At 51.1% G+C, this 22619-nt stretch overlaps 1 protein-coding gene across 1 annotated transcript; it reads left to right on the top strand.

The window, feature by feature from the left end:
• The first annotated feature begins 678 nt into the window (after positions 1-678).
• Neurl3 (neuralized E3 ubiquitin protein ligase 3) lies at positions 679-8082 on the top strand. Its single transcript, XM_051204277.1, has 4 exons — positions 679-901; positions 5790-6278; positions 6735-6788; positions 7547-8082. Exons 1-4 carry the CDS (start codon positions 874-876, stop codon positions 7738-7740), a joined length of 765 nt encoding a protein of 254 aa, XP_051060234.1. The 5' UTR covers positions 679-873; the 3' UTR covers positions 7741-8082.
• Positions 8083-22619: the final 14537 nt, after the last annotated feature.

The raw sequence follows: 22619 nt of genomic DNA, 5'->3' as shown, positions 1-22619 counted from the left end.
CCTTCACGGATGGCCCAGGGCCCTGCTGAGGAATATCCCCCTCCCTCTCTCCCTCCCTTCCTCCTTCCCTCTCCCCCCTCTGGCTTTTTGAGAAAGGGTTTCTCTGTGTAGCCCTGGCTGTCCCAAAATTTATTTTGTAGACCAGGCTGGCCTTGAACACACAAAGACCTGGCTGCTTCTGCCTCCCAAGTGCTGGGATTAAAGGCACGTGCCACCACTGCCCAGGACAATTCATTTCTGTAAGGGCCTTGATCAGGGGTCTCGAGAGGGACTTAAGCTGCTGCTGGTGGTGGTGGTGGTGTGTGGTGGTGGTGGTTGGGGGGGGTGCAGAGTATCTGTAGCCTCCTGACCACCCTAGCCACCAGGCAGGCTCAACTTCACAGGGCCCAGAATTTTTAGCTCATTCAGTTTGACCTACTTCATCGGTGCTGCCCACCTCCTGTGTGTGGGGTTGCCATGGTGAGCCATGTTGGCTGCATATCAGAGTTCCTGCATGCTGTTTGAAACTTCCAAGGCCCAGGTCTCACTCCAGGTCAGGGGCACCAGAGTCTTTACACAGGGCTGGAGGTGGGCACAGGTGTTTACGAACATGCCATGGGTGATTATAATTCCCAGACAAGGGCTGAATGGATGTCAGAGAGCCACAGCCACAGGCTCTGCTTCCTTTTCCCACTGCTGCAGTGGGTCTAGTGTGAGCCACAAGACATCAAGGGGAAAGTCCCGGATATTGTCATGCGTGAGAGCATCTAATTAATCATCAACCCTGTAACGTGACCTCCAGCCTATAAAAGGGGAACCATCGGAGTCTTGAAAACCTTACCACTGGCCTTCACAGACGTCTCTAGATCCAAGGACTAGGAGGAGACGAGGCTAATGGGTGCCCGCCTCAGCCCCGAGGCCAGTAAGTAGACCTCCTTTGTGCCCTGAGCTGGCTTCTGGAGTCCAGACTGCAGGAAATGCAGGTGGGAGGGAGGTCTGGAATAGGGAGGGTGGAGACCTTGAGGTCATTGTCATCTGGAGTGGGTTTCTGCCAAGGGCTAGCCTGCACGAGGGAGTGAGCTTCCTTCCTGTCTTCCCAGGGACCAAGCAGAAGTTGGGTGACTCATGTCCAAGATGGCTGCTGAGATGAACAGCCCTCTCCCCCAGCTTAGGACCCCTGGTAGAAGATGAGGGATTTCAGCTTTGCCAAATTAGAGATGGCACTGGGGGGCAAGTCATTTTGTCCCTGGGCCCTCAGTCTTTTCATCTGAAGGTTGAGGACAATGTCACCCAACCTGGTGGCCTTTAGGGCTCCAAATACAGAAGTGTAAATAGTAACGAGGTAGGAAGTTTCTCTGAGACACGTAGCCATACCTGTGGTCATGGTGTTCCTGAGTGGAAGGATCTGGGTGACTGGGCAGGAGATAGCATTCCAGCTCTTAGCATAGAGACTGGAACCATGCACCTTGGAGCAGAACCCCTGCTTAGGGCCCCATGGCAAGCACCTAAGGTTCACTCACAGTGGCCAGCCACACCGTGAGCCACCTCTGCTGTGGCAGCTGTGTTTGGATTCAAGGCAGGGCAGCAATGCCAAAGGGGTGTAGTGTGACAGGTGCAGGTGTGTATGTGTGTGTGTGAGTGTGTGTGTCTCTGTGTGTGAGAGTGTGTGTGTGAGTGTGTGTGTCTCTCTGTGTGTGTATGTGTCTGTATGTGTGTCTGTGTGTGAGTGTGTGTGTCTGTGTGCAAGAGTGTGTGTGAGTGTGTCTCTGTGTGTGTCAGTGTGTCAGTGTGTGAGTGTGTCAGTGTGTCTCTGTGTGAGTGTCTCTGTGTGAGTGTGTGTCAGTGTGTCTCTGTGTGTGTCAGTGTGTCTGTGTGTGAGTGTGTCTCTGTGTGAGTGTCTGTGTGTGTGAGTGTGTCTCTGTGTGAGTGTGTGTCAGTGTGTCTGTGTGTCAGTGTGTCTGTGTGTGAGTGTGTCTCTGTGTGAGTGTGTGTGAGTGTGTCTCTGTGTGAGTGTGTCTCTGTGTGAGTGTGTGTCAGTGTGTCTATGTGTGTGTCAGTGTGTCTGTGTGTGAGTGTGTCTGTGTGTGAGTGTGTCTCTGTGTGAGTGTGTCAGTGTGTGTGTGAGTGTGTCTCTGTGTGTGTCTCTGTGTGTGAGTGTGTCTCTGTGTGAGTGTGTGTGAGTGTGTCTGTGTGTGAGTGTGTCTGTGTGTGAGTGTGTCTCTGTGTGAGTGTGTGTCAGTGTGTCTGTGTGTGAGTGAGTGTGTCTCTGTGTGAGTGTCTGTGTGTGTGAGTGTGTGTCTGTGTGTGAGTGTGTCTGTGTGTGTGTCTCTGTGTGAGTGTGTGTCAGTGTGTCTGTGTGTGTCAGTGTGTCTGTGTGTGAGTGTGTCTGTGTGTGAGTGTGTCTCTGTGTGAGTGTGTCTCTGTGTGTGTGTGTCAGTGTGTCTCTGTGTGTCAGTGTGTGAGTGTGAGTGTGTCTGTGTGTGTGTCTGAGCACACGGTCTGTTTGAGGACTAGAAGCGATCTTCCCTGAGTCTGCCCCCCCCATCTCCTACAAGCTCTGAGTGCTTCTCTACAGGACAGGAGGCTACAAAGGGCAAGGAAGATACGTGGCACCTGAAGGTGCTGGCCATCTTGGAGCGGGCAGCTGATCCTAAAATTCCCAGAGCCATTGCTTGCAGACTGTAATTTGCCTTCATCTGTCCCTAAGGACACTCATGAATTGTGTGTCCCAACCTTCCTAGTATAGTCCAGCTCAGCAAGGCCCCTCCCCCACAGTGGGGGAGGGGCACAAAGGCAGGGTGTGAAGAGAGCCCTCCACTTACTGTGTTCCATGGAGCCTGGGATCTGACCTGGAAATGGGCCTAGAGAGAGCTCGGAATCCTGTGCCAACCCCGCCAACTGGGACCAACCCAACGAGAGAGTGGTGTTAGCTTGTGCCCACTTTGGCCACTCCCCAACCCAGTGGGATCTGTCTGGCTGCTCAGACTCAGTCTGTGGGAGGAGCAAGGCAGGATGGAGATGGTGTCCACCCCTTTAGTGCGGCTGTGACCCCGCCCTGAAGTCAGGAAGCGGAGCTCAGTACAAAGGAAAGGCGGAGCCCCCGTTGGGGGCAAAGTCCTAAAGGTCTTTGATAGGACCTGCTGGGTGAGGGTGGCTGTCAGCTCTACTCAACCTGGGTCGCGCCCAGTGATTGACAGCAGAGAGAGGGAGTGTAGAGACGCCACGCCTCAAGGGCCCCTTGTTGCTTGCCTGTGGTGACCCCTCCTGAGAGGCACGCTGAACAGGGTTCTGAAGGTAGGGATACAAGGCCTGAGCCTGCAGCTGAGGGGAGGTGGCTCAAGGGCCTCGGTCACCTAGGGACCCATGGAGGCGTCGTGTGTCCCTCAGACCCCCCCACACACACAGGGTTTGAGAACACAGCTCTCACAATACACACACACACACACATACACGGGGCATGAGAACACAGCTCTCACAATCACACACACACACACACACACACGGGGCATGACAACACAGCTCTCACAACCACACACACACACACACACACACAGCATGAGAACACAGCTCTCACAATCACACACACACACACAGGGCACGAGAACACAGCTCTCACACACACACACAGACACACACACACACACACAGGGCATGACAACACAGCTCTCACAATCACACACACACACAGGGCATGACAACACAGCTCTCACAATCACACACACACACGGGGCATGAGAACACAGATCTCACAATCACACACACACACACACACACACACAGCACGAGAACACAGCTCTCACAGGCCACTGTAAAGGCTCCTGAGTTGCAGCAGGCCTTTGCCCCTCAAGCTGCCAAGCAGGCCAATACTTTCTTTCCCTGGGATGCCAAGGGACGCCTGCACCCCTGGGAAGCCATTCCTAGTGTGGTCCCCTTCCTCCCGAGCTGACACCTCCCCAGCCAGACCCCTGATTCTCCTCCAGAGAGTGGATGGGACACGGGAGTCACCTCTCTCTCCCAGAGCTGTCCTTCCAGTAATACTCTATGCTCCCGAGGATGGCATTGACCAGGCGGACACCCTGCCCACAGCCAGGGAGGACGGACCACCATTTTGAGATGAGCCGTTCAACATTCTCAGGCCCAAAGGGGATGCGAACCCTTCCCAGCGAGGCTGTAGTGGATGGGGCCGGGGCTCTATTTGTGCTCTAGTGGTGAGCCAGGGCTCTAGCTTGTGGCTCTTGGCAGAGTGCATGGCTTCTTTCAGCAGGGTTGCAGGCTACTGTCTCCAGCATGCACTCTTATCCAGGATTGTTGCTCAGGTCCCTCCCAAGGCCTATCCCTGGGCTTCTCTTAGTCCCTTAGTCCGTCACATCATGGTGGCCCTGGCCCAGCTGAGTGATGGGGTGTGACAGTGCAGGCAGGCAGGCTTGTGATCTGCCAGTGGAACACAGCAGCCAGCCAGCTGGTGGGGGAGGGGGTCTCTCCCGGCTCAAGTTCAGATTGAGTTCATCTTTCTTTTTCAGCCAGAAGTCAGCTGGCTTCCTCTCTTCACCCGCACTAAAAGAGGAAAGGCAGGGTCTGTCTCTGTGACCAGGTCTCCTGCTCTCTTAGAGCCCGTGCTGAGAAGAACTTTTCCCCCATCTGCCAAACGCATTTGTGCAAGAAGTCCCTGGGGTCCAATGCCCACTCCAGGCCTTGGCTGAACATAGGCATCTCCATAGACCCTTCTCAATTGCACCCCTGTCCTGCGGTTGCCCTCTCTCCCAGGACCAGGAAGTCACCTGGGGGGGGGGGGAGGGAGGCTGATGCAGCTGGCAAAGGAGGTTAGAGAAGCAGAGAGGAAGGCATGGTCATCACGGGCCACCTGCCAGGGCATGCACAAGTCAGCAAGCCAGCTCTGCTCTTGCGGACTAGAGGATACACTATTACACCTCGTATAGAGGCTGATGAGGTGACTCATCGAGTAAAGGAGCTTGGGGACAAGCTGAACGGCTTTAGCTCAACCCACAGGGTAGAAGGAGAGGGCTGATTCCTGCAGGTTGCCCTCTGACCTCCACCCATGCATCCTGGTACTTGTGCACCCAATAAAGATGCAAGTGTTAAAAAATAAAAACCATAAACCTCAACTGGGCATTGGTGACACATTGCCTTTAATCCCAGGATTCAGGAGGCAGAGAGGCGGGTGAATCTCTGTGAGTTTGAGGCCAGTTTGGTCTACAGAGCAAGTTCCAGGACAGCCAGGGCTACTCAGAGAAACCCTGTCTGAAAACACCAAAAAACAAACAGCAACAACAACAACAATCCAATAAACCTCATTAAGTTCAGTTGCCTAAGTGTTTGGCTTCATTTAGTTTTGCTTAACAGTAGTTCCCTATCTATGTAGCCCGGGCTGGCCTGGCCGGGAATTCCTTTTATAATCCAGCAGGCCTGGAACTTGCCATCACCCCTCAAAAGTGCTGGAATTACAGCTCCACCGCACCAAACAAGTTGCTTTTTCTATTCAATTTCAGTAATAACCATGGCCCAGGACTGGGTTTAGACAGGGCTGGTGCAGATACAAGTTCTTTTCATAACAGGCAGAAGGGGTTAGAGGCCGGGGACAGGGGAGGTTAACAGACCCAGGCAGGTAGAAGGGACTGCCCATTGGGCTTTCAGCAGATCCTTGGGGCTCGAGGTGGTTTGGGGAGCGGAGGTGGCTCCAGGGAAAGAGGTCCCCAGGAGGAGGCCAGAGCCCCCTACGGTGCTGGCACTTCCTGGGGAGCCCGTGGGTTAGAATGAGCCCTCACTGACAGGCTGCTCGCTCTGCCCCACAGACGCTGGGGTGTCCCGCGAGGCCCTTAGTTTCCACGGGGATGCCACCGGCACACAGGTGCATCTGGATGAGCAGCGGAGCACGGCGCACAGGCGCGCCACGTTCCATGACGGCATCGTGTTCAGCCAGCGGCCAGTGTGGCCCGGTGAGCGTGTAGCGCTGCGCGTGCTGCGACACGAGGACGGCTGGTGCGGTGGCCTCCGCGTGGGCTTCACGCGCCTGGACCCTGCACACGTGGCCGCGTCCTGCCTGCCGCCCTTCGTGTGCCCGGACCTGGAAGAGCAGAGCCCCACGTGGGCAGCGCTGCTTCCAGAGGGCTTGGTTCGCGCGGGGAATGTGGTCTGCTTCTGGGTGAACCGGAGAGGCTGGCTCTATGCGAAGGTCAACGCGGGCCGTCCCCTCTTGCTGCGCAAAGACGTGCTGGTCCAGGGCGCCCCGCTCTGGGCGGTGATGGACGTGTATGGAACCACCAAAGCCATTGAGCTGCTAGGTGAGACAATCCTTGGGGTCCCAAGCACTGTGGTTCCGGAGTGTGTGGCGTGGAGACAGGGTTCCAGGTGGCTCCACGCACCTGTCTAGAGGCCCTGGTTGAACCGTTCATGCTCAGTATGCCCTCAGCCCATGGCCGAATGTAAGGATGGGCACTGGAGACTCGAAACGGGCAAAAGCCTTAGCCCTCGTCCTAAAGGATGATAAGATATGACCAGTGTCCTAAATCACGTTAGGCTGGTAGAGCTTCACAAAGGAGAAAGCGTTTGGGTGGGACCTTGACGCTTACACAGGGGTCAAAGACCGGCGAGCTCTCACCTGGGTTCATAATGTGACCGGAAGGGCGTGGCTGCTGAAGGGTACTGTGCGTGCGTGCGTGCGTGCGTGCGCGCGTACATGCGTGCCTGTGCATTCCTGGAGCTGCCGTGCTGGCCCTCAACCTCCCTTTCTGCCTTAGATCCCAAAGCCAGCGCCTGGATCATCAATGGAGAGGCTGTACCCGAGTCTGAAGGTGAGCGAACAACCGGGTGGAGTGGCTGGGAAGTCTGGCTGTTCAAAGCCATCTTTCTAGGCTCCCACAGAAGCCTCCACTGTCTACTGCCCGCTAGATACACTAAATCTAGATTTACTCTAAACACTCTTTCAAATGCTGGGATCGCAACCTAGTTTAATCTCATTTTTCTTTCTTTGTTTGTTTTGTTTTTGTTTTTCGAGACAAGTTTTTTTCTGTGTCACCCTGGCTGTCCTGGAACTCGCTCTGTAGACCAGGCTGGCCTGGGATTTACAGAGATCTGCCCGTTTCTGCCTCCCAAGCGCTGGGACTAAAGGTGTGCGCTGCCACCACCCAGCTAGCACTACTGGTTGTATTCAGTGCTGGAAGTCAAACCCAGGAGCTTTGTGCATGGCAAGCAAGCACTCGACCGATTGAGTTGTATCCGCGTGGGTGCGTGCGTGCATACGTGCGTGCGTGCGTGGTTCAGAGGCAGATCTCAGATGTTTTCCTCCGTTATTCTCCACCTTGGTTTTGATACAGGTTTTCTCACTGATTGACTAGCCTTTCTAGACAGCAAGTTCCAGGAACTTCTGTCTCCACCTTGCCAGCATGTGCTTGTCCTTTCGCACGGGTTCTGGGGACTCAACCCAGACCAAGTACGTGCGCACTTTACCATTCTAGCTAGCCGCTGTGCTTTGCTGCCCTGTGGTTAGAGCACAAGTAGGTCGGTGGCCTACCCTCTGCGTGTCCCTGACCCAGGCTGTCTCCTTTGCCAGTCACATCGGGAGAGGAGTGTGTCATCTGCTTCCACAACACTCCCAACACCCGCCTAGTCCCCTGCGGTCACTCAAACCTCTGCAGCTCTTGTGCCTGGCACATCTTCAGAGACTCGGCCAGGTGCCCCATGTGCCGCTGGCAGATTGAGGAGGTGTCTGTAGAACCTTCTCTGAAGACTGGAGAAGGCTCCTGAAGAGAGAGCTCCCTGGAGTGGGTGGCAGCAGGACCTGGCTCTGGGACAGGAGGGACCTCAGCAAGCAGGGCCACAGGCCACCAAGCCTGATCTAGCTGTGAGGGAGGCTCAGCCACTCCTTCCCCAGCACAAGTTTGGAAGAGGTTGCTATGGCAAAGAGAAATCTTTCTGGCCACGTTGGCAAGTCCCCAGTGTAGCAGGGACAGCCCGAGCCCTCACATTTTACAGTGGAGGAGACGAAGGGATGGGTCTGTGTCTGACAGACGTACCAGAAGCAGGGACATGTATCAGGGTGATTTCCATGCTGATTTGTGAGGCAGCAAAATAAAGTTTGTTTTTGTATCAGTTGTCTCCTTTGCCGTTCTCAGTGAGAGGAGGTGACACTCTGAACTGGTTAGGACATTTGGGGACATGCTATCATCCTGCCCTCTCTGACCACACTGAACTTGCAGTAAGGACTGCATGGGGCTCTGGGTGTCCAGGTCCGGGGGTTCTGTCGCTGAACATAGCAAGGGTTGGGACAACACTCCCAGCTTTCCAGTCTCAACCAAACCCTGCCCCTGCCCCTGCCAGTCTGGGTTCTGGGGACTTCAGGAAGCTCCAACACTGACAGAAAGCAGGTATTAATGGGTAGGAAGCCCCAACCTGGGACTCTCTCTATGGAGGAACTCTTATCCTGGCACATTTGTCAAATATTAATTGTTATTAGTTGTAGCACGAGTTCTAATTGGTGTTAATAATAAAAGCCTAGAGTCAGATATTAGGAGGCAAGCTGAAAGATCGGAGAAGCAGAGCAGCCAGCCACTAGAGAGTTCTTACCTCTACCAATGCTCAGGCCAGAGGGGCGATCCTGGCCTCAGAGGGCATCCTCAGACTGCCTGCTCCAGACTGCAGCTCCTCAGACGGCATTGAGCTACTGTGTTCTGCCCTTCATCCCTCGCTCGGCTTGGCCATCATTCCCTGTCTCTGCCTCCCTAGTGCTGGGATTAAAGGCCTGGGTTCCCAAGTGCTGTGATCACCTTTCTGTGAGCTCTGCTTCTCTTTTAGACCGGATCAATTTTGTGTTGTTCAGGGTGGCCTTGAACTCACAGAGATATGTCTGCCTGTCTCCTGAATGCTAGGATTAAAGATGTGTACCTCCACTGCCTGGCCTCTATGGCTAACTAGTGTGGCTAGTTTTGCTCTGATCTTTAGGGAAGCTTTATTTGTTAGATCATAAACAAAACATCACCATGATTAGTTTATACCATTTAAACTGAGACTGGGGGACCAAAAAGTTGACAAAAGAGTCTCTGGGAAATAAAACTTTTGTAGAAGATTTTGGAAATCTCTGATGTGTTCCTAAGGACCAACAAGGCCTGGAAGGATCCCCAGTCTCTCAGTTCTGGCTGATCTTGAGGTCTTGGGCAAAAAGGAGGTGAAGGCTAAGGTAACCTGTGACCCTGTCTAAGGACTGAGGGTGCCTCAGCCCCCAGAGTTGCTTGGCAAAGTGTAGACACTCACTAGGCCAAAGCATTGTTTAAAAATCTCTGCACATTTGTTAGCTTGCCAGTACCTATCTACCGAGAGTTCATTTGGTGGCATGTGACAGGGGAGACGGACTCTACAGAGTTTACCCAAGAAAGCTGCTAAATTAACGCATGCACGCGCGTGCGCGCACACGCGCACACACACACACACACACCACTGAGGACAATAGATAGCAAGAACACTAAACCTTTGAGAGGAGGCACTTTATTCTTCAGAGCCACCAAGTCATATTGTCTAGAGAGATGCTTTTTCATATGTGAGAGCTTGAAATAAATGGAAGTGTGGCTTATGTTTATGGTATCACTGGTTGCTCAAAACGGTCCTTAAGAGAGCCCAGCTGTTAGGTTTACTAGACAAATACTTTAATTCGGGAGGTTAAAGAATGTTAAAGGTCTAGGAGTTAAAGGAGGGCTATGGATGTAGCTCAGAGGTAGAGTGCTCTGCACTCAATTTCCAGCAACACAAACACACACAGACATACGCGCAGACACATACACACACATACACATGCACAGACACACACAGACATACAACAGACATACACATAGACACACACAGATACACAGACAGACAGACACACACACACATCCCTCAGCTTAGAGCTCTAAGTGGGAGAAGATTGCAGTTTATACCAGGAACCCTTGTCCCTGACTCCCTACAGACAGCCGGTTACTGTATCAGTTCCTTTCACTCCTTCATGAAGCCACCGGACACATCATGTAGTTTCTCCCTTCTGTTCCCAGTTATAAACTGCTGGGAATGATCTAAACAAATTCATGTCTCACAGAAAACTATGTAGGAAACGCCTCAGGAGCCAAGAACTCTGATAAAACATAGAAAATAAGCGGATCAAACTGAAGACCGACATGAGGGTTTCCAGTTAATGTTAGAAAAGTCTGGGTGTTTCCAAAGAGAACACACAGAAAGAAAGTGAGACTATTGCAGCAAGGCGATCATTTTTGCAAAGAGGGTGCACCAGTGTCCAAGACAGGCTAGCAACACCCCGGGCCGACACAGATGCCGTCTTTTGTCTGTGATGTAGGTGGTGGCCATGTCCCATCCCATTTGTGGGAACTCAACTTCACAATCCAACCAGAATGATTAATTTGTGCAGAGAGGACGATTCAGGAACTATGCGTCCTTCCCAGGCGAAGTACCTTCGCATTAGAAAAGTTTCCCACAACAGGGTATGATGGGTCCCGAGAAAGGACCCCCCCCCAAGTCTACTTACTGAAGCAATGAGTTTGCTGACTATGGATGGGGGGGGGGTCCTGCGAGGATGGGCAGCATGAAGGACTCTACACTCAGTTTTATAAGCTGGTAGCCAGAAGAGTTCAGAGATGTGAGCCTCAGGCCAAACCGTGAGTCACGGAGGTCTGCCCAGGGGCAGGAGCAGGGAAGAAGTAAGAACTTGGACCAGAGAAGCCAGGCAAAGCTTGCAGCCTGGTGATTGCTGTTCAGGGACAGGAAGCCTGTGCTTCCGAAAGTCAAGTGTGGCTTCCTTTACCCAACAACCACCGCGATGATTGGTTTCAGTCGTCAGCTTACAGAATCTGGAATCGCCTGGGAAGGGAGTCTCAATGTGTTGGAGTGTCTGCTTGAGGTTGGCCTGTGGGAAGTTTCCTCAATGGGTTAATTGTGTTGGGAACCCACCTTGAATGTGGGTGGTGCCATTTCATGAGCTGGGCCCCCAGACTGAAAAGGAGAGTGCCCCCCCGCACCCCAACATTCAGTGATCTGCTTTCCCATTGACACACTTGGACCAGTTGTCTCCAGTTCTGCTACTGGGACTCCCTGGAAACGATGGCCTGTAACCCAGAACTGTGAACGAAATTAAGCCCTTCCTCCCCTAAGTTGCTTTGGTTGGGGAATTTTATGGCAGAGTTAGAAATATTCCTGACGCCACAAAGAGGGAGGCCACTACCGTAATTAGAGTGTCTCGTCTGCACCCTTACACTTCTGCACGAGAATTGTCACCCACAAAGGTGGTGACACCAGCAGGGGGTTGGGGGAGCCCTGGTTTTATCCCTGATGTAAAAGGGAACCTGGACTGTTCCTCATTGGTCGAAGTTCAACCACCACATCCAACAAACCCCAGTTGCCAATCAAAGAATGGACGTAAGGTGAAGGGGGGGGGGGTTAAGGCACGAGACTTTTTTCTTTGTGAGTAAGGAGGAAGCAGGTCAGGAAATGGCGGCTTGGAGCCAGCCAAAAGCTGAAAAACAACTTTTGTGGTTTGGTGAATGAGGAAATGGGTCACATTTTGAAAGAGAAAATGTTTGTTGCATCAGAAAGGCCAACTGGAAAAGAAGCTGAGCCAAACAACTGTACATGTTGTCACCTCCCATCTTACAAGGACGCCACTGAGGCTAACAAGGAATCTACTATCTCAAGTCGACAGTGAGTGAGCTCGAGCCTGGCGTTGGTGGCGCACACCTTTAATCCCAGCACTCGGGAGGCAGAGGCAGACAGATCTCTATGGGGCCAGCCTGGTCTACAGAGCGAGTTCCAGGACAGCATCCAAAGCAATACAGAGATTGAGAAACCCTGTCTCGAAAAACAAAAAAAAGAGTAAGCCCGTTATCAAGAGAAGCCCAGCATTTGAGGAACAGGGGTGTTGTGGAAGAAAGAGCCCAGTTACACAGAATGCTTTCTTTCATACCCGAAGAAACAGCTAGTAGGCTGACAGACCTGCACATTCCCACAGCTGTGGTTGGATGCCCTGAAAAGACCCAGACATCTTGGGAATTAGAGACTTGATTACTGGAGTCCAAAACTTAGTCAACTGAAGTGAGGAGCAAAAGGCCAGAGCAGGGAAGTGTGTTAACACTCTGGAATCATCTAGATTGCCCTGCAGAGTCACTAAGGGCTGAATGGTGCGAAGATCAAAAGCTTGTCACCTCCTGGCGGCAATCCATTTCACAGGAGTGTTGGAGGGGACAGACCGCCATAGCAACTTATAAATGGTCGGGGGCGGGGGGAGGGTATGAGAGAGAGCAAAGCTTCACCAGTGACAGGAAGATACAAACCCAAGCCACAATGAAAAATCAGCTCACCCCTGAAAGGGTGCCCATTATCAAAGAACTCAAGAGGGAAACGTTTTCAAGGCTGCAAAGAAATGAGAGCTCTTACTCATTGTCACTGGGGTATAAATAGTGTGGAGGCTCTTCAAAAATAAAACATCCAGCAGTTCTACTGGGCCTGCATCCAAAGTCAGTAAGCCACATTTGGAAGTATTTTTTTCCCACTGCCATGCTCAACACAACACTATTCACAGTAGTCAAGACGCAGGGACAGTTTAAATGCCTAGCTGGCAAGTGAGTAGGGAAGTAAAATGCGGTGGGGGACTTTTATTATTTTTTGAATTTTGGCTTGTTTATTATTATTCAACCTTAATAAAGGGGGAATCACTTATTTTTCTGCTAAGTAAGATAAGCAAGATTGGGTCAAATACTTCCCAAGAGAGTCGGCTCTGGAAGGCAGATAGATGCACAGCAAGCGACTACAGTTAGCAGTAGACTGTGCGCGTGGGATTTGCCAAGGGAATGGGCCTCCATTTCTCCTCCCAAGCGGAAATTGGCCAGGAAGAGAAATGACAGCTAGGCAAAGGAGCTTGACTGTGGCAATCGTTTTATAATATATACATATACCGAAACATTTCATCCTGCACCTTAACAATAGACACTTTTTAAATGTCAACCATAGTTCGACAAGGCTGAGACAAAATAAAGATACATAGTATCCGTGGCTGAATGGAGGAGGTCTGGCCTGAGACCCAAGATGTTACAGCCTGGTCCTGGGAAGAGGGGTCAACACCTCGCTGTCTTGGTTGGTCAGTGTGAAGGTGGGGTTGGGCTGAAGTAACCCACGCACGCAGTGCCATGTGGTGATGGCGCCTGAAACCCAGTGTTAAAAAACAGAAGTGCAGTATTGACGGTCTTTCCAGAAAGACAATCCCTAAGAGCACGAAGGGGGTTGAGACATATACAACACGGCTGGCTTCTTACACAAGCATAATGGCTGCACAGCTAGGAAAAGCTCAGTAAACTGCGTAAGGTGGTCTGTTGAAGCACGTTCATCACCCTGCCCAGATCCTTGTTAAGGACACAATGTCCCTACAAGTGGAGCCTGGGACAGGAAAAAACAAAGAAATGAATGGGCTTGTGCATTTGTATGCCTGGGGAACTACTCCACAAGAATAGAGTTAACTCCAGCCACTCTGATGCTCCAGACGGAGAGCTTGTTACCCAAACACAGGCTTTTCTTTGGAGGTGTCTCTGGGCTGTGAAACAAAGGCCCGGGTTTTGTTCAATGGGAATGTTAGACTGCACGAGGCTTTAGCTGCCTGGAAAAAAGACAAAGGGGATGGAAATGAACGTGTAGCTTGTTTGGTTTCAGGCTGCCTTCTTTCCCATTGATAGTTTACAGAAATAAAATCTATCCATCTTCCTAGCCTGCAGCAGAGACCTAGAGCCTTATTGATGTCATCACGGGAGAGCAAATCTGAAGATGATGTAATTTTTTTTTTTTTTTGTTTTGTTTTTGGTTCTTCAAGACAGGGTTTCTCTCTGTAGCCCTCTCTGGCTGTCCTGGGAACTCCCTCTGCAGATCTGGCTGGCCTGGAACTCAGAGAGATAGACCTGCCTCTACCTCCTGAGTTCTGGGATTAAAGACATGCACCACCTGATCTTCCTTTCTGTTCTTTTCTCTCTGGATGATAAATTCCTCACAAACAGGTCCTCTATTTCTGAGTAAAACTCTGCTTATTCCTATGTCTTACTATATAGTCCAGGCTGGCCTTGAACTTGAAATCCTTTTGTCTTAGCCTCCCAGATAGTGCTGCCAGGTCTGGCTTCCTTGTTTCTGACATCCTGAATGCGATATATAGTCAACGTCAAGTAGATTAAAACATGTAGAATCATGTGTGTATGCACATTTGCACGTACATGTTAATGTGTAACAAAATGAGAGGTCACTCTGTAAAGAGAGTGACCCAGTGGACACGTGATTTTACTTATTTTTTTGTTTGTTTGTTTGTTTCATTTTGTTTTGTTTTTCTTGTGATGGGAATGCATTATCTTTTGGTTAGGAAACAAAAAATATTCACTTTGGAAAACACTGACAATTCCTCAAAAAGCATAGTTACCACATGAACCAGCAATTCCACTCTTGGTATCTGCCAAGTGTCCTGAAACAACACACCCACGCAGAGCATAGGCTCCAAGAAGAGTCATCCATCCATCCATCCATGCATCCATCCATCATCATCCCAAGATGGGAACAGCCCAAATGTGCTCCAGCCGAAGAGACACTGAGGTAGTACACGGCCATGGAGAATAACTCAGCAATAGAAACTACAGGAGCACCTGATTCAGGCCCCGAGGATGAACCCTGCCAGCACACTGACAGCAGGAAGCCTGCCGCAAAGGGCCACATGGGCGCTGGAGAGTTGGTGCAGCAGTTACATGCACATCCTACAAGGACCCAAGTTCAGTTCTTAACACCCATGTCAAGTGGCCCACGACCTCTTCACCTTCAGCTCTAGGGAACTGTCACCTTCCTCCAGACTTCTCTGGCACTCACAGAGGCATAAACTAAGCAATGGAAATGGTGGTGAGATAAAGGGGGAGATGACTCCGATGGCTGGGAACATTGGCTCTCAGGGAGGACCCACATCCCATTCCCATCACCCACTTGGTGGTTCACCTGCAACTCCAGGCCCAGGAGATCTGGCGCCCTCTCCTGACCTCCTTGAGTACCAGGCACACTCACATGGTGCACATACGTAAAATACTCATGCACATAAAATAAATCTTAAAGAATAGTAATAAAGCAAAACGCGAAGGGTCACGAGTTACGTGAGCCCGCAGCCACAGGAAGCACAGACATAGAAATCGGTGGGTGGCGAGGACAGCAGTGGCTGCGACGCTTGCCTGGTGGACACGAGGCTCTGGGTCCAGTCCCCGCTCGGCACTGAAGGCACCAGGCAGGGCACTTCACACCTGCAACCCCAGCAAGGGAAGTCGAGAACAGGATGAGAAGTTCAGTCATGAAGGTGGAGGCCCGGGTGCGGCAGGGGCCTCGGCTCAAACAGAACAAAACTAAGGATGCTGTTCACACAATACGATGAAGAGAGTAGTCTTGATCTTACCGAGGGCCACACAACTTTGATGGTGCTAACGCCATAACTGGCATGTTTTTATTTGTGGTGGTAGTGGTTGTTTTTTTAAGATAGGGTCTTACTGTGGAGCCCAGGCTAGCCCAGAACCCATGGCAATCCTCCTGCCTCAGCTCCCAAGTGCTGGGATTTCAAGTGTGAGATGCCACAAGTGAACTGCAGTTGACACGTGTTTTAAGGTTATTGGGGCTGGAGAGATGGCTCAGCAGTTAAGAGCACTGCCTGTTCTTCAAGAGGTCCTGAGTTCAATTCCCAGCAACCACGTGATGGCTCACAACCATCTGCAATGAGATCTAGAGTCCTCTTGCATTGCACATGTAATAAATAAATCAAGGAAGATGGTTATGATCTGAGTTATATCTCAAAAACAAACAAACAAACAAACAAACCATCAACCAAACCAAAAACCTCCACAACTCTGAAGGAAGACTCTGGGAAACAAACAAACAAACAGGAGCTCACCAAAGAAAGTCGAGAAGGCAGGAAGGACCCAGGAAGGACCCTGGAGTGGAGGCAACTGAGCCACAGATAACTGAGTGCACAGCATAGCCCCCAGGGAGATGGAGAGGCGAGGAAAGGTACCTCAGAGAGTCAACGGCAAGTGTGGAGGTGGAGAAGGGCAGGGTCATGTGGGAGTCGTGAGGAGAGAGGTCAGTCCGTACCCAGTCTGGCAGAAATGACGGTAGTCTAACGAGACACTTGTGTCTCTTCAGTCTGACCAGCAGAGTGTTGAAACAAAGGACCCACAAGATAAGGACTTCCCTCCAGAAAAGAAAAGGCCCCGGCCAGGGGCAGGGAGGTAGAGCTTTTATGCTAGCAAAAGATACTCCACACAGTTCTAACATTCTGTCAGGCTATCTTACGCGATGACACTGAAGCCCAGACGTGCTGGGTCAGTGGTAGACAGGACCACACCTTGACCGAACTGCCTAGATGTGCATATTCCTAGCCCTTTACTGAAGCTTCAATCTCATTTCAGGACCCCCAAAACGATTCCCAATGTGGCCACATTGAATACCTTTCCCCCTTTTACTATTAATTTGGCTGTTCTAATTGGATTCTTGGTGGCCAAACTTGCATTCTTGAGGTACAGACTGTGGCCCCCAAGTTCAAAGACAAGCCTGGCCAAAGCAGCAGGAGCACAGGGCTTAGTTACCCCCATCTTCAGGGGAACCAAGCTTCCAGGGTGTGCCACAGTTGGGTGCTAATCCTATCCAGGCCTGATCACTCACTGGGTCCACTAGGTGAGGAGGGCCCCTGGTAAGGTTCGTTTTCCTGGAAGCTGCTTTCATTTCTAGGTTGCTGGGATGGAAGGGCATCAGACCAAAGCAAACAGGGAGTATTTAGTTAATCAACATTTGGCAGAGAGAAAGGAAAGCAGCAACCCAGGCAGGATTGTTAGTGTGGTGCTAGCAGGAAGCCACCTGGCCCGGTCCTGGGACTGCTGAGGGGCTTTCCTTGAGCCTCAGGAAATGCCACTGTTTCAGCTAGGCCTTTGGCAGACCTGCTTAGACACCACCCCCAGCCTCTGTCCCCCACCCTCTGCCTCCCACCTCCCCATTGCCCACCCCTAAAAATGGCAGCCCCGATTCTTTAGTCAGGTGAAGGCAAAATGGGGGAAATGGCTCCTTTCCCAGCTAGACACCAACTGACCAGTGTTCCCTTGCCTCCCTTTGAGGAAGAGGGAGGAAGTCTCTCCTCCGGTGCTGGAGGTGGGACCTCCCCTGTGGTCCTTGAGCAGCCAGCTTCTCACAGCAGGTGGTGGCTGCCCACAGCCACCTGAGGCTCAGAGGGCGTGTCCGACTTGCCTGAGGCTACTCAGCAGCCCTGGGCATAGTTTATGCAAGGTCTGGAATCCCAGACACACAGCCAAGAGAGAGACCTTTGCGTCAGGATGGACACTTTATGGTTTTGAGGCAGGATGGAAAGGCAGACAGTGGGGATACGGGAAGAGAAAGGGGTCCCGGCCTGGGAAAAGCCTCTGGTGAAGTTGCTCACCACCTGAGAATCGAGAATTCCAGGGTCCTTTGGGCCTTTCTCGTTCCCTAGATGTAAAACTGTGAATTTCTAGGAATCCATCAGAAACCCTATTTATGGCAAAATATATGTCCCAACCCTTTTTGTACCGCTCTAGTTGATCATGGTTTTATTTCGTCTGATGGGAATCCCACCCAGTTACCTCTCCTCCAGAGCCATCTTCTGTCTCATTTATCAGAGAGAGAGAGAGAGAGAGAGAGAGAGAGAGAGAGGAAAAACGGAGAAATGTTTATTGGCAAACGTTTGAAAGCCACCGAAATGGTCTCCAGGGCTAACTGACACCCTGAACTGAGGCTCTCTGAGAAACCTAATGGACTTAGGTTATAGCTCTCTTCCCAAGCACCTCTTTCCCTCAGACCTTATGCTCAAGACCTAGATACAAAACCAGACAGAGGCGGTGGCGCACGCCTTTAATCCCGCACTCCGGAGGCAGAGGCGAGCGGATCTCTGTGAGTTCATGAGACCTTGCCGTGTGTGTGTGTGTGTGTGTGTGTGTGTGTGTGTGTGTGTGTGTGTGTGCTGAGGGATGACTCAGCAGTTAAGAGTTCCCTTGTTGCTCTCGTACAGGATCGGGCTTGGTTCCCAGTATCCAACAAAGTAGTTCACAACTGTCTGAAATTCTGGTTTCACAGGATCCAGTGCCATCTTCTGACCTCAGAGGGCACAAGGCATGCACACGGTGTACACACGTGCATTTGGGCAAAACATCCATATGAATACAAATTAAAGATTATATGTGAAGGGGTGGCACACACCTTTACTCAGGAGGCAGAGGCAGGCCAATTTTTGTGAGTTCAAGGCCAGCCTGGTCCTTGTCAACCAAAGCTAAAAGTAAAACCCTGTCTAAAAACCAAACCAAACCTAACCAGGCTTGCTGTGCAAGCGTGAGAACATGAAGTCAGTCAAAGTCAAGCATGGCTGCCCATGCCTGTAACCCCGTTGCTGGTGAGGGCAGGGAGCCAAGACAGGGATATCAGTGAAGCTTGCTGGCCAGCAAGCCTACCCGTTTGGTAGGCCCCAGGTCCAGTCAGAGACACAGTCCCCAAAATAAGTAAATAAACAAACTAAACAAAAGCAAGTATATACAGTTAAAAGAAAAATAAGCTCAACTCTGCTTCATACTGTGTTGCCCAGGGTTTCTTTCCTGTGGTGAATCCAATGGACCCGTTTTAACTGAGTTGAAGTCTCTGAAAGATTAAGGGAATACCAGCATGGAGCTGTGCCTCTGTCCAAGCCTCCACTGACAGTCTGCCATGGACTCAGAGGCTGGGGGAGTGTCACAGTGGATAAAACATGTCTCCTGAGTGTGATGACCAGGGTTCCTTTCCCTGGAATGAGGTAGAACACGCATCTGTAATTCCACTGCTCCCAGGGGAGATGGGCACAGAAGAATCCCCAGAAACTCATAGGCCTGACACACGAGATTGTCCTCTGCCCTCCACATGTATGTCATGACGCCTGTAACTATGTGCCACCCTACACACCTACACAGGGAAAGGATGGGGGGGAAGGGAGAGAGGGAGGGAGGAGAGGAGGGAGGGAGGGGGAGAGAGAGAGAGAGAGGGAAGGAGAGGAGAGAGATAGGGAGGGAGGGAGAGGGAGTGAGAGAGAGGGGGGATGGATGGAGAGAGGGAGGGAGGGAGAGGAGAGAGAGAGAGGGAGGGAGAGAGAGAGAGAGAGAGAGAGAGAGAGAGAATACGAATCTTGGCTCAGGAACAGAATTTGTAACCCCATACAAAGTCTTCAAAATAGAAGATACTATTTTTGTTTTTTGTTTGTTTCGAGACAGGGTTTCTCTGTGTAGCTTTGGAGCGTGTCCTAGAACTCGCTCTGTAGACCAGGCTGGCCTAGAACCCACAGAGCTCCGCCTGCCTCTGCCTCCCGAGTGCTGGGATTAAAAGCGTGCGCCACCACCTTTCTCGTGTCCAGTTTGTTCTGTCCATGGCCGTACAGAGCCTGTTGCGTCTCACTACACATGTATGCACACCCACCTGCTAGTCCTTCGTGATTTCCCCGTGCACACAGCACTCCCGCTTAGGTGCCTGACCAGTAGGACCCGGAGGAATTACAGCTCCCCTTCAGGTAAGGGCTTCTACTTACTCTCGCCCAAACAGCCCTGCTCATGGCTCAGATTATGCTGGAAAGAAATCTGTGCAGCTGAGCTCTTCGCCGCCCCCGTGTCAGTGCCCCTCTCTGGCCTCTAGGGGGACCCCCAGGAACGCGGACGGGGAGCCGTCAGCTCTCGGCCCTTTCAGAGTTCTCCACGTGAATGGATGAGGCCGCACCAGAGGATTATAACCAGTGAACCACAGACACAAAATCAACACCCCGAATCACCAGCATTCATTGAGAGCGTTCTCTTCACATACCGTGGGTTCAGTGGTGTTCTCTGGTAGCCTTTAGGTAAGAAAACCCATTTTAACCGATCTATCGAGTAGCTTGGTTTGTGTGTGCATGTGTGCGCACAGGGGTACTCATGGGTGGCCGTGCACGTGTGGAGGCCAGAGGTGGACCTCAGCCATCGTCTTCACCCACTTCCCACTTTTGCTTTTCTGACATAGTCTCACGGAACCTGTTGTTTTAGTTAGACTGGCCCCCAGGGTGTGCCTGTCTCTTCCTTTTAGTGCTAGGATCACAGGCATGCGATGTACCAGGCTTTTAAGTGGTCCAGTGTTAGGACCACACCTGTGCATCAAGTATCTTACCCACTGAGCCATCTCCCGGCCAGGAATGCCCCACCGGATGGAGACTGACTGGTCTCCATCGGTCTTCGACACCCGTATTTATCTAATTGACTGCAGAAGCTGTACCTCATCCTGAGTACCAAGCACTCCCGTCCTGGAGTCCCCAGATTTGGGGAAACAGGACAGTGAGTGTATCTGGAAAGCAGCCAGGCTGGGGCTGAGGTATACCCCAGCCTCCCAGGCTTCTCTCTACACAGACAATATCCTGGATTGTTCGGTTTGACTTCTTTAAGCTGGGTGTTAGGAACCCTTCTCTCTGTCATTTCCTCCTCCTCCTCTTCCTGACTCTGAAACATTCCAAAGCTTACAGAAGACTTGAAAGGGTCATATAACGTAATGAAAGTTATACTCTGCTTCGATTCAATATTTCTTAAGATTTTATTTATCAATTATTATTCTCTGTGTGTGTGGTGTGTGTGTTTGGTGTGTATGTGTGTGGTGTGTGTGTGTGGTGTGGTGTGGTGTGTGTGTGTGTGTGTGTGTGTGTGTGTGCCAGCGATAATCCTGTGGGGGTTAGAGGGCAACCTCTAGGAGTCAGTTCCTTCCTTCTACCGTAGGTTCTGGGGATTAAATAGTATTCTCTGGCTTGCACGGCAAGCACTTTCATCTGCAGAGCTCTCAGATTCAATAATTTAAAAGGCACACCTGCTTTCTCTGCATTGAGACAGAGCCTGGCCTCATAGAACCATCTACATTAACCGAGGGTGACTTTGAACTTCTGATCCTGCTTTCACCTGCCTGTGCTGGAACGACAGGTATGCGCCCCCAGGCTTTCCTGAAGTTAGGACCAGGACATCATGCATGCTGGCCACAGTGCCAGCCGAGCAATGGCTGCAGCCCACACTTGCGCTTTCCCAGGTATGTTTGTGATCATGTGTGCCTGTGCTTTCTCTTAAGTTTTCTTTTGTGGACCACTGGAAAGCAGTGCAGGCAGAAAGGTACATCACTCTAAACTTCAGAGTCTAGAGGCAGGAACATTTTCTATAGAATGACATTAAGATCTGGGATGCAGCTCCATTGGTGGAATACTTGCATGGTGTGCACAGAGCCCTGAATGAGATCCCCTCCATCCCATGAAACCAAAGTGGTAGCACGTGCCTGCAATCTCCAACACGTGGGAGACAGACGCAGGCAAGTCAGAGGTCAGCCTGGGATGCGTAAGAACTCTCAGAATAAAAGTTACATCAGCACCTAATTTGTTTGTAGAAGCTCATCTTAATTTCTGTACTGAATTCTGCCTTCCTTTTTTAATACCGAGTAATGTTTCAAAAGGGACATTCTGTCAGATCTGCGCCTGTCAGCATGTCCACCCTTCCCATTACAGCTGTCTGCTAATTAGAAAAACAGTCCTGGTCCCAGGGGATCCCAGAGGAATCATTCCAGCACAGAGATTTGCTCTTCTCAGCTGGTTCACGTAGATACAAGATACCTGTAAAACAAAGGACAGCGCTGAGTATTGAAACTTCTTTGTTGTTAACAAGTATGCAAGAAAATGCATTCCATTAAGAAACAGAACAACGCCAGGGCCAGGTTTAGTGGTGCATGCCTTTAATCCCAGCTCTCTGGAGGCGCAGGCACAGATTTCTGTGAGTTTGAGGCCAGTCAATCAATCAATAGATCGATCGATCGATCAATCAATCAAGGGCCGGGGAGATGGCTCAGGGAATGAAGTCACTTGCCACCAAACCTGTTTATCTGAATTAGATCCCTGGGACCCAGTAGGAAGGAGAGAACCGACACCCATGAGCTGTCCTCTGACCTCCACACACGTAGGAGGACAGAGCATAACACAAAATAAACGAACTAAAACATAAATGTCAAAAGAAACCCCTGCATAATGTTTTAAGTATGCCTACAATTTTGTGCATAGCTGTCCTCAGCTGCTTCCTTCTGGCAGAGAAGCCACACTCTCCCTACCCCCACCCTTGTGCAGAGGACCCAAGGGTTCACCCAGGCTAAGCAAGTGCCAATGCTCTTCAGTTATACCCAGAAGTCTAAACACACAGCAGTTTAATAACTCTACGCTACTATAATGGACTCCGGAGTCCCAAAGGACCTGGGTCCTTTGTTGTTCAGCTAACTACCCAGGTGGCTTCCCAGCAGGCAGATCAGCCTCTGCCAGCACCAGGTGTGAGACTGACATTTCCAGCTGGGTCCAGGGTCGAGCTCCAGAACCTTTTTCTTTCCCATAGCTTATTTAACAGGGCCTCACCCAAGTTCTAAGTAAGGAGTCAGACAGGGTTCTTATTTCCCAGGCACAAACCAACGTGTTCCTTACAACCCGTGTGCACTCACTTGGTGTAAAATGCAAGGCTGAATCCTGCTGTTTCTCAGCACCTCTATCCAGGGAGGAAACCCACCTCAGCTCTGTGTGCATCCATGACTGCCCA

Source organism: Phodopus roborovskii, unplaced genomic scaffold, assembly GCF_943737965.1.
Source record: "Phodopus roborovskii unplaced genomic scaffold, PHOROB, whole genome shotgun sequence".
Lineage (NCBI taxonomy): Eukaryota > Metazoa > Chordata > Mammalia > Rodentia > Cricetidae > Phodopus > Phodopus roborovskii.
Note: the sequence above shows the minus strand (reverse complement) of the source record. Positions and strands in the feature narration are given on the sequence as shown.

What these genes read in the sequence shown, in the direction of transcription:
- Neurl3 (XM_051204277.1), top strand. Translation starts at nt 874, where the DNA reads ATGGGTGCCCGCCTCAGCCCCGAGGCCA. An exon ending in CCGCCTCAGCCCCGAGGCCA is followed by an intron (nt 902 to 5,789) that starts GTAAGTAGACCT and finishes TCTGCCCCACAG; the next exon opens with ACGCTGGGGTGTCCCGCGAG. An exon ending in GGCTGTACCCGAGTCTGAAG is followed by an intron (nt 6,789 to 7,546) that starts GTGAGCGAACAA and finishes CTCCTTTGCCAG; the next exon opens with TCACATCGGGAGAGGAGTGT.